Source organism: Montipora capricornis, chromosome 8 (genome assembly GCF_036669925.1).
Source record: "Montipora capricornis isolate CH-2021 chromosome 8, ASM3666992v2, whole genome shotgun sequence".
NCBI classification, from domain to species: Eukaryota; Metazoa; Cnidaria; class Anthozoa; order Scleractinia; family Acroporidae; genus Montipora; species Montipora capricornis.
The window spans coordinates 35,351,399-35,363,397 of record NC_090890.1 but is presented as its reverse complement, the minus strand read 5'-3'; the positions used below and the strand labels follow the sequence as shown (position 1 = coordinate 35,363,397).

At 38.3% G+C, this 11,999-nt stretch overlaps 1 protein-coding gene across 1 annotated transcript; it reads right to left on the bottom strand.

Moving 5' to 3' along the window:
• Positions 1–1,925: 1,925 nt before the first annotated feature.
• On the bottom strand, positions 1,926–11,505 carry LOC138013974 (collagen triple helix repeat-containing protein 1-like). The gene is made up of 4 exons (XM_068861007.1): positions 11,407–11,505; positions 4,606–4,720; positions 3,760–3,830; positions 1,926–2,316 (listed from the first exon to the last, which is right to left on the bottom strand). The coding sequence occupies exons 1-4, from the start codon at positions 11,503–11,505 to the stop codon at positions 1,963–1,965; spliced, it is 639 nt and encodes a 212-aa protein (XP_068717108.1). The 3' UTR covers positions 1,926–1,962.
• Between the last annotated feature and the right edge of the window lie 494 nt (positions 11,506–11,999).

Below are 11,999 nucleotides of genomic sequence, written 5' to 3'. Positions count from 1 at the left end.
AGGATCATAGCTTCACTTAAATAGGATTTTTGCCATTGTTCAAATCTCAAGCGCACGGATTACAATAAGTTAATCTCGTGGTGTCCCGCAAGGATCTCTTTTGGGACCGCTTTTGTTTAATATATATATATTAATGACAACCCGTATTACCAAGAATATGGAATTGAGGCTCTACGCAGATGACACAACCGGTTATGCTGCTAGTAACTCACCTGCGACCTTGGAATTCTACATCAATTGGCTTGAAGATAACTACCTCACCATCAATGCCACTAAGACGCAGGCTATGATTGTTGGCAAATCCAACTATAATTATGAGCTCACTCTAAAGTCAAATAATATTCTGACTATCGATGAACTTAAGTTGCTGGGAGTGACGATTGACAATAAGCTCACCTTTTCTTCACATATTAAATTGGTTCTTAGTAAAATTCATGCAAAGATAGCCGCCTTGCGCAGAATCAGGAATTTTATTGATAGTGACACTGCGGTTAAACTATATAAGTCATACATTCTACCTCATTTTGACTATTGTAGTGCTCTTCTAATAGGAATTAATCAACCTTTATCTGATAAGTTAGAAAATGCCAATTATTACGTACTTAGAACTCTCTTCAATCTACCTAAGTCTATTAGTTACGAGCAGATCTTGTTGCAGTATAATTTAGATTCCATTTAGCATAGGCGCCTGGCCCAAGCTCTGACACTCGTGTACAAAAGCTATCCCAATTATATAAGTAATATGTTTAGAATCAAAAACTGTGTTTACAATCTTCGCGGCAATGGTAGCAGACACGATCAGCCGGCCCCCAATACTGGTTTTAAACACAGATCTTTTTCGTATAGTTGCGTGCCGTCTCTGGAACAAGAAACCTTTGCATGTTAGGGAGGCCCCAAATCTTAAGAATTTTATGGCCAAACTAAAGAAACTTAAGTTGAGCCAGGACGAGTGTCGCTGTAATTCCTGCTCTAATTAGATGCTATTATAAATTTATAGTATGGATAGGTAATTTTATTATAGATTCTTAGTCTAATATTTTCTTAATTTATACACTAATGTAGATACACGTACATTTTTGTAACGAGTCTTTTTTAGGCTCATCAATGTCACGTGTTTAAATAAAGTTTTTCAGTTTTTCAGTTCAGTGTTGGATGAGCTGATTTCTCCAATTAATCGGTCACTGAACATGTTGTATGCAACTCCTCTCTCTTTGACAACACGTGAATGCTTTATGTTCAATAACAGAAAAATTATTATCATGTTTTCCCGGATTCACGACTGCTTAACCCCTCTTTTTTTGAGTAGTTGATTTGTTTCTTGTGGGTCGATAAAACTTCCTGCTGTCCTCAAATGAGCTCTCTTAATTTTTTTAAACCATCAAAGATCATCCAGTGTTCACCATACGTCAGAAGTGAAACAATACGAATTAATCAAGGAGACCTTTTTTGGCAAACGAGTGAAATGGCTGTGCGCATGCGTGATGTGTTGGCCACACCGGGTTGGTTTTATGGTGCGTTCACCTTGCTTTCGATGATTTTTGTAAAAGAAAGACACCTGATTGGTCAGTTGTAATGACGTGGTGAAATTTAAGACTTGGCAGCTTTGCTGTTTTGAATGATCTGACAAAATGGCCTCTGTGGTGGGTATCACGTTTGCGGCCAAATTTCAAAACTTTGACTTTGAATACAATGGGAAAAGTTCTCTTGACTGCATATTGTGAAAAAGACTGTAGAAAAACACATGCAGGTAGTCAAGATAACAAGAATCGTCCTCAGAGGCAGGCATTGGTCATGTTTAAACTTTTATTCCCAATCAACAGAATGTTTATTACAATCAAAAGAAGCCCCAATGAAGCAAAGTCGCCATTATCCACACTAATGTATACGTAATTCCCTATATAAGTGATTTATGTCCCTTTAAAGAGCTTAACTTTCGCTGGACTGAAGCTTTTATGTCGTTATCTAAGCTTGAGGTTTAGCAACTTCCTCTACAAAGATCCGGGACACTGAACCCCAACCTGTGTAGGCATCAGCATTTCCATAGCTAGGACAATTGCCGACCCAGAATCCCAAGCGCACCCTTCCCTTGTGAATGTTGTTGCAGTGCCCTTCAATATGGCGGACGCGATAAGTACTCTGAGATTTTGCCCAACCTAAGTACGCAATACCATCAATAGGGAGGGGAGCTGAACATTCAGCATCGTTGAAGGTGAAGTACCAGCGTTTACAGCAATCAGTGCAGCCTTCAACGTTAAGAGTACCAGTCCAGGCCACATGAAGAGCTGTATCAGAGAAGTTCTTGGTGAACACGCAATCCTGTGTAATAAAAATCGTCTTATATTAAACGTATGAAAGACCATAAAAGTAGAGATGAGTCAGTAATAAATCACCGTCTTATTATTATTATTATTATTATTATTATTATTATTATTATTATTATTATTATTGTTATTATTATATTAAGATTATTACTTGTAAAAAATTGCGAGAAAACGATTCTTAAAAACATTTAAGAAATCTTTAAAAAGCGGTTAAAATATATATATACACGACGTTTCGACGTTCTCAGACGTCATTATCAAGTGAAAAGGAAATAGTATGAATATTCTTTAAATACAAGAAAAACAATAGTTCATTATTCATCCTGTTTATGTCATTTTGAAATGATTTTAATAAAGCATTTCAAGCAATATTTACTAGTAAAATGACTTTCAAAAATCAATTAATACTTTCTTGAAAATTCTTGTAAATAAGATGACAAAGTTTGAATATGCTTCCTTTAATGATGTAATAATAACAGTATATAGATTATTCAAGTACAACCCTTATAAATTTTTTAAATGGAAAGAGGTAAAGTGCATAATGGTAATTATTATAGCTCTTTTTCAAAGTTAGTTAACAACTTGAACACATTCACAACTAATTGTTTAGGGGATTCTTTTGGGTGGGGGCGGGAGGAGAGGGGCACTTTGTAAGCTTAATACCCAAACAAATGAATAATTTATTTAAAATAGAAATGCCATTTATTTCTAGTGGTGGCATAGTGCATGTGATGTTCTCTGCAATATTTTCGGGTTTTAAAATTCCTGTGGTAAGCAGTTTTATGTAAGTGTAAATAGTACTTCGCCTCAGATGAGACAAATTTTGTGCAAATAAATAAATAATTTAATTATGAACCATTGTCAATCTCCATGTTTTTCCCTGCAAAATTAGTTTATGATGTATCTACACTGATTGGGATTTTTTAAAATTTATTGCAAAGCATCGAAACCCACTAGGCAAGACATCGCTGGGTAGCATTAAGAAGACGTCCGATCAAGCAACTGGCTCGAAGTGACAGATTTCAATAGGACAATGGGCTCACTTTGCTGGTCGCTTGCGCGCGCCTTGCCACTTTTAAATTTAAACTGTTTAACTCAAATTACTCTTATGATATTTGTGTGTCGGCTGTTAAAGGCGATTCCCGTATCACGAATTATTTTCTAAGATTTGGTCACGAGAACGCATGAGCTGCCGACTTGAGTCTCGTTCTCCGAGTTAGAATTTCTTGTGCGCGTCGTTTCATCAACTTGAAACTTTTGCAGCTTAGGGCAATATGACAATATACAAATTGAAAAAAGCTTCAAATTTAATGCTTTTCCAGTGGTTTAATTTTCAGACGTTAAAGTTTGCCAAGTCAAAGACACAATGGGGCAGAGTGAGATGATATCATAACAAGATTTGGGACCACTTTGTAGACAACACCGTATCACACAATACCTGCTGTGTTGAGCCTTGCACTTTAAATGACAATTTCTTCACACAAATCTTTTCTTTGGTTGTTGGGCTTACTGCAGCAAGCGAGAATTCCCGTATCACGGCCTATGACAAAAGTCTCGAATAAGGGAATCAAAATATTTTTTGCCAAGGAAATTTAAATAATCTGGAGCACTCGTAAGGGAAAGCCTTGCGTCTTGGCTTAATCTGTTCGTTCACGATTCAAAATCAGCCCTATTTCTTCTCCAGAACAATTCCCGACTCTATTTCGAGCATGTGGCTCAAAATTTCAAGGTTGGGAAGCTTTATAGCGAATTGAGATGTTCTTCGCCAGTGGGCTGCCATTTTTCAACTCCATCTTGTTAGCTGATTTATCGTTGTCCTCGCTTCAAACGCCAGTTTAGCCACATTTTTTAATGTAAACTCACATTTCAATTTAAATCCGACTTATTTTATTATTAAGCAGCACTCCATTTTGAGTTGAAGTCTCTTAAATAAGGAAAAACAACGCCAGGAAGGCAAAACTATCCTCTGCTCCTTGCAATTTCTTCACTTCATCGCCACACTTTTGACTCGTCATCTTCGCTTCGTTTGTGATCCTTCGCCGTATTTCCCGTTGTACTGAACCAGTATCAGTCATAAAGATAAGGTAATGCCCAAGTCTTTCAAGTGACTCATCATTTTTGCATTCATTGTGTGCCGTCCTTTTGGAAACAAGCGATGAATATTAACGAGGCCAGCACGACCTCCGCCATTTCTCATGTTCCCGCGTTTCGAATGAGTTTGACTAAATTTCAAGGGATTTTCGGGGTGATGAGGCGCATGCGCAACATTAGTCTCCTTTGTTACCCTGATCCCCTTTTGGTCCGTCACGGCCGTCTCGTCCATCGCGGCCGGGGAATCCTGGGGACCCAGGCTTGCCATGCATGCCGGGAATACCACAACGGCAAATCGACGAGGATTGCTGAAAGACACAGGTATCTCAATCTGTCTGTTAATTGATTACGAACTTAACGTTATTGCTGAAGAAACTTTTTCATACGTGTAAACAATTCTACAGATTGAAATATGTTCTGGAGGAATCTACTTTCGCCCTTTTTCTCATAAAACACTTACTTCTCAATTCTAAAGTTTGATTTTTACCTAATTTTTGATGTTTCGTTTTTGTCGGCAGGAGCAAAGCGGTAGAGGATAGGATATATTATTACCCGGGTAGAATGTGTCCTCATACAGGTTCAAAAAACTGAATTTTTTTAGTATAATTCTAAAATGTCGAAACAATAGCTCGAAATATCGATTCTTTAAAAAATATAAAAATCCAAGAGTGAGATTAAATGAACCAATTTATAGGGTACACAAACAGATCCCTTCTGTCCAGTTGGCTTAGGGCAACTATATTGTTCGAAAAGTATTTTAGCCCAAAAGTTTCAGATAATCTATAAGGTGATTGTATAAACCTTAAAATGCACAGTGACAGCAACTAACTCTCTTTATTTTGAAAGAAATGTATATATTTGAAGTATGGGTTATATAGTAGTCCTGTTCCAGGACTTCCTTTTACACCGTCCATTAGATGGGCCTGGAACCCAGGCGGGAAAAGAGAGGGTCCTGTATTACTTGCAGGCGTATGCTCGGAATGACGCCATTTTTGCCCTAAAACTGGGGGAAAAACCATATTAGGAAAAACATTTCTTATTTGGGCGTAGTTTATTCGGAGTGCTTTTGTACGGGAAACATGGTGTATAATGTGAAAGGAAATTATAATGCCAAGTTTCTGGAGGCAATTTATTTCGCACTTATTAAGAAATGCCACTTTAACTTTGTGGTTTAGGCGGAACAATTTCAAGCTATTCATGCAGTCGTTACTGGAAATGATGTTTTTGTTAAAGCAGCAACATAATTTGGCAAGTCTGCTTGCTACAATGTTGTTGCTTTAATATGTTTTTGTGATTTTCTTCAATCCGAGTCCGATATTAATTGTAAATCAGTCCTTCTTATCGTGAGTTTCTATCGTGGAAGTGACATCAAAAGAAGCGCCAGTAAGATCGAAGACATTTTGATGAGAATAGAGGTTACGTGCTCTCTCTGATATTCTATAGAAAAAGGTAAAATTGAAGTAAGGTCCACATAGACGTTTCGCATCACCCGCATCTGCAATGGTAGCCATAATTTCAATTTTTTCCATGTTTTTTTTCCCTTGAGAGTATAGATATAATATTGTTATACAGAAATATTTGTCCACGTTTCATTTCATGTCATTCCGCAATTCGATCATATGAAAATATTCCCAAAATCATTTCATTCATTGACCTCTAATGCAAGTGACCAGCTCGCAGCTGGTTGAGGATATTTCACTGAGTTGGCAGAGCAAGTGCGGTCCAATCGCACGGTCATGGAATAGAACTGATATTCATCCCGTTCAAGGCCTAGATTTTTTCATGATTGCTTGCAACTGCTTAAGCTTCTTATCTAACTTTAAAATCTTTAGAGGGTGGGATCAAGGACAAAATGATGTCAAACACTATCTTACAAGTTTAAGAATGAAATGCGTGTGTACGCGGCTGCATTAATATGCAGCACGGAAGTTTCGGGCTTTCAGACTCGTGTTTTGCACATATGATAAGCTGCATCTACACGCTCAAATTTTAAGCTAGTGAGTAAATGACGTCACTTTTCCGCAGATCCAACCTTCTCAGGTCCAGTCGGTCAGTTTTGAACGTGAGTAATGGTGGACCGTCAAATCCAAAACTTACACTCAAAGTAGACAGCCTTTGGATTAAAATCAAACCTCAAAAGTTTGCCAGTCCGGTGTAACACATGTACAGTTACGCAAACACACTTTCAAAATCTGAGGGAAAAAAGGAGGACTAGCGATTTTTTTTATCATAGTAGCACTTTAAGTAGTTGCAAGTAAGCTTGAAAAATCCAGGCCTTGAACTGGATTCTATCTCATGACCGCGGGACTTGCTCTTCCAACTGAAATGTGCTGCCAGCTGGGAGCTGGTCAATCGCACGCCTGCGCAGGGTGCATTTTCACACTTAGTCTGCAATTTACTCCCAGTCTGCAGTCTGCATTTACCACTGAGCGTCTAACCAGCTTCAAGGATTTCTTGTGGCATATAGTGTTAATTAGCCTATCACAGGCTTTCAAATGTGGGTGATTTTTTTAATCTGCTAAATAAGCTATAGCTATGAGAAAGATGTATGGAAGAATAAAGACAGACAGCCTTTATTTTAGGACGATAAAAGTTTTAATGCTCTGCAACTTGTGGGATCGTGCAAATAAAAACTAAATATCTAAAACAAAACAACAAATGAACGCTACAGCTATATACAATAAAATAAATGTTAAAAACTCTGGCTAAAACTGTTTACATCAAACACTGAATCTTAAATTAATTTAAAAAGCGATATGCATGCCCTTTATATCAAACCGATAACTTTCCTTAAACCTAGCTAAAATCTGTACTTCTAAAATTTCAATATACGTAGATTTCATGAAATGTAACTTTTAAAATTTGCAGTCGACACAGAAGTCTCCATAAATTTCAATTCTTTGAAAAGGTCACAAGATTGAAGTGTCTTTGCCAGACTCTTGTAGTTCTTGTCCGCAAAGTCTTGTATGTTACGTACGATAGCATTCCACAATAAGAAGGGAACAATCTCTCTCTAACACTGAAAGAATACGATGTTTTTCGACACAAAGTCTTTTTTGCTATATAGATTAGATAGACAGTAAAAGTTTACTTTTATTAAACTTAGGTATTATAATAATCCACATTGATCGATCGCGAGGAGTAAAAGGGAGACCAAAGCTCCTAAAACTCAACTTGAACAATGTGAACTTGAGTTGAGCTGCTGTGCAACAACTATGCACGTGCGGTGCGTGTGTTTGGTCGGGTATAACAAGCATGCAGTAGGACACGGACACCACTGCATTCTGACGTAATGCAAGGCCTTTACGGGCCCTTATTCTGGCAGCAACGCGCATGCACCGCTATTTTTAGATTAATTTTTTCAAGACGTGTGACTCTCACAAGAGCCTTGCCAGCTAGTCGTAAGCCTTACATATTAAATCATTATCATGATAAAGAACAGTTTTGTTAATTATCCAGGCCCATTAGAACTATCCACTTGATGATTTCTCTGATCAAATTTGGCTTCGCTTACGTTGCACCAACACTATCGATTCCTTGCTTCTGAAGCACTGAAACGACAAGCAAGGCTGTTCCGAGAAAAAGACGATGTTTTAAGTAAGGTGGGTTAGAGCTGCTTGGGAACACTAAAAAATAAGAGACACAAAACGTCATAAATACTTAGGACTACCAGTTAGTGTAGGTCTCCTTCTTAATGTAACAAAACACTGTGGAAGACCCGGCACTGACGAACAACTCGGAAGAGTGAGTTGGGTTTAGCCTTTCCAATCCGATTAAAATAGATCAGTATGAAGTCCAATGCACTTCGGCCAAGAAACATCGGAGGACGAGAACGACTACAAGTACAAGTTATCCGTACTGAGCATGCGCATAAGGTTTGGAGGCCGACAATTTTCAAAGTGCGCATGCTCAGAACGGAAAACGGTTACTCGTAGTCGTTCTCGTCCTCCGATGGTTCTTGGCCGAAGTGCATTAAACTTCATACTGATCTATTTTAATCGGTTAGGAAAGACTGAACACAACTCACTCTTCCAAGTTGCTCGTCAGCGTGGGGTCTTCCACAGTGATTTGTTATATTTAGCCTGAGGTACGTAAATTAAGGAAATAAACACTCACAGGTAGTCTCAGGTATGACGTTTTGTATCTCTTACTTTTTAGTGTTCCTAAGCATCTGTAACCCACCTTGTTTGACTAGAGAGAGACCGCTGTCCGCGTCTCAAAAACGCGCGTGCTTAAGCTCCCTAGTATTTGACGAGTTCGCGCCCTTGAGAGCTGATGTCCGTAGTATAGTTTTTATTCTACAGCACATGGCAGATGGCAAAACTTCATTGCTATCAAGAAATGTTGCAGTGAAGTGAGCAAAGAAGCTTGAAATGAAAATCCTAGACTACGGCCAGTCTCTTTTTCACCGCTGAGTTAGTCGAGCGCATGGAGAATACAGGCAGGAGAAAGAAATGGCCGCGCGAAATCTGGATTCTAGTCGGTCACGTGCACAATTGTTTAATAAATATTTCCCCCTGATCCGTCACGTAGCCTTTCGTGGTCTAGTGGTGAGAGAGTCAATGTCCGCGCTGTTGTCCCGGCTTTTGTGGACGCCAGCTGTCAAATCACCGCTAAATATCCCCGGTCAAACAGACATTTTGTTGATTTCCCCTCCCTCCGAGGCAAAATAGCCGTTAAATACGCACTGTGGTGTTAAAGTGGTACTATGATCAAATTTTTACCCCTTGATTTTTTGAGTGTATCACATAGAATTCCATGAAAGAACAAAAACGCTATTTACCATTTGCAAATATCTTCATTAGTTCCGGAGATATTAAAGTTTAAAAAATGGGTAAATTATGCAAATGAGATGACTGATGACGTCATACACTCAACCCAATATTATATTGAGTATATAAATAGGGCTACCTTGGCCAATTTGCAGCACAGACCATTGAAACTTGGTAGTCTAATAGTTCTACAGGAAACACACCTATGGCTATAAAAAAATTCTGTTCCCATGGTAACTCACTCCTTTCCAGTCCCCACCCACTTGATTTCAATATGTTAGTGGTTTTCAGCTTGAAAAATGTTAAATAAGGCCACAAACTCGAGCTAACATATGTATATGCTTGCTGGATCATGCATATGAAGTGCTTTGTAACCATTGTTGACAGCCTACGATTAGACACAGGGTTGAAACGGGAGACGAAGGAGATAGCAGTGACGATGGCTGACAGAGACCTTTGGAGAGCACTAATCCATGACTCCCGGGAATACTACCCGCCCTTAAATAACTATTACAGTAACGGGAAATAGTATTCATTAGGCGGTTTTGACGTTACGTCATCACCGACATGCTGGTGGACGAGAACAAAAGATCTCTCATTGGTTGCGGTCACAATTGAGAGAACCACAGTGTAACACTAGTGTTTACACTACTCAAGTGTCAACTCTCTGGTGTTTTGTATCTTTAATGTGACTCAGCAGTTTTCACAAATAGTACTCCAGTGTAACACTAGTGTTCACACTACTCAAGTGTCAACTCTCTGGTGTTTTGTATCTTTAATGTGACTCAGCAGTTTTCACAAATACTACTCCAGTGTAACATTAGTGTTCACACTACTCAAGTGTCAACTCTCTGGTGTTTTGTATCTTTAATGTGACTCAGCAGTTTCCACAAATAGTATTCCTTGTAATACACTATAAATGCTGCAACAGAACTTTCTAGATGCTTAGAGTAAAAGTATAAAAGCAGACTCGTAAGTAATAGAAAGGACTCTCTCCTTATTTCCCCGAGGGCTCACCCTCTGTGATTGAACATATGCTATGGATGCTATACTATAAGGAAGCTATAATGAGCTATAATGAGAAATGAGATACCGTGATCTAGTCGGAGCATCCGACTAGATCACGGAGGGTCGTGGGTTCGAATCCCATCTGGGGCTCGGATTTTTTCCGAGTTCCCAGTGGGTTCTATCAACATCTCATTTCTCACGTGTATATATCATTCTCACATTCGTAAATCATATTATTCGAAATTTTTTTTTAGATCGTTGTTCTTGTTAGAGCTCCCTAATAATCATATATTTCTATTATTGATGCATTGATGCATGCACATGATAGTACAAAACAAATAGGATTTTTTCCATTGTTCAAATCTCAAGCGCAGAGATTACAATTTTTAAGTTAATCTCGTGTTGGATGGGCTGAGTTCTCCAATTAATCGGTCACTGAACATGTTGAATGCAACTCCTCTCTCTTTGACAATAGTTGAATGCTTTATGTTCAATAACAGAAAGATGATTATCATGGAATTTATACGCTTGCCGGTATCTATTTTCCCTGATTCACGACTGCTAAACCCCTCTTTTTTGAGAATTTGGTTTGTTTCTTGTGGGTCGATAAAACTTCCCGCTGTCGTCAAATGAGATCTCTTAATTTTTTTTAAACCATCAAAGATCATCCAGTGCTCGCAATACGTCAGAAGTGAGACGATACAAATTAATCAAGGAGAAGTTTTTTGGCAAACGTAGGTGATGGCGTTATGTAGCCCATAGACGAGTTCACGCTCTTGATTGCATCATGGGTAATCACGGCAACATGGCGGGAAATTCAAAAGTTTGTATGGAAATTCAAGCAAAATATACTGTACATAACTCTACTTTATAGACTTTCGCCTTCATAAACCAAACAAATAAGTTCATGTTCACAACTGAGATGAACTAGACTTGGTATCCGTTCTTTGGAATTCTTAAATATTGCTTTTCTTGTCTCCATATATTCTCTGTAATTTTGTACCTTTGGAATTACAGGAAATGTATGGCAGAAACTCTTTTTTATAAAATAATTTCTACAAAAGCCATTCTCTTCAAATTTATTCTGCTGCACCTTTGAGCGCATATCTTCTTTTGGAAAATAAAAAAACCCAAAATTGCATATCATGAATACTTTTCATCGTTTTGAACTTCCTTACAAACCATTGAATTTCTCCCCATCTTGCCCTGCTTACCCATGATGCACTCAAAAACGTGAATTCGTCTATTAAAGGTAACTTGAGCTCCATGGAACAGTATACGCTGTAAATGCCAATGATGGCCTCCCATGACATTTAATTCATCAATTTGTCATTGCGCTTCTTACTTTCACTTCAACTCTCTCCTCTTCCGAGTCATGTTTGTTGCTTTAAAAACCATTCCCCTAAAACATTTGTCCTCATTTTGGAGTCCGGATCGAAACGGCTTCTGCAATTATCAGTGGGCTGTAGCAAGATGAAACAAGGGTTCCCTGAATATTAATATTTTCCTTTCAAATTTTCTTTGAGAATGCGAAATGACGAATCTTGATTGTATCTCAAAACTCAGGGAAAGTCAACTAGTTAACTTTCGAGATACTTGCTCACCAAACGGGAAGAGTTTTATTTCTGGTTTTTGCTAGTATTCGCGGGTCATTTTGGGATCTATTCCCCGCGTGGTTAGAAGACTCTTCGCTGAAGTTTGTCGAGGACGGAGCAAGGAGGGAGAATGATGGATTCGATATACTTTCATGATCGCAATTTTTGCGAAGAGCTATCTTTGACTGAAATAAAAGTATATATTTGCAGTG

Excerpts from the sequence above, each read along its gene's own strand:
- LOC138013974 (XM_068861007.1), bottom strand. The coding sequence starts at position 11,505 with ATGTCATGGGAGGCCATCATTGGCATTTACAGCGTATACTGTTCCATG. Across the intron at positions 4,721-11,406 it reads CGTTTTTGAGTGCATCATGG|CAATCCTCGTCGATTTGCCG; the intron begins GTAAGCAGGGCA and ends TGTGTCTTTCAG. Across the intron at positions 2,317-3,759 it reads TGCAAGGCTCAACACAGCAG|GATTGCGTGTTCACCAAGAA; the intron begins GTATTGTGTGAT and ends TTTATTACACAG.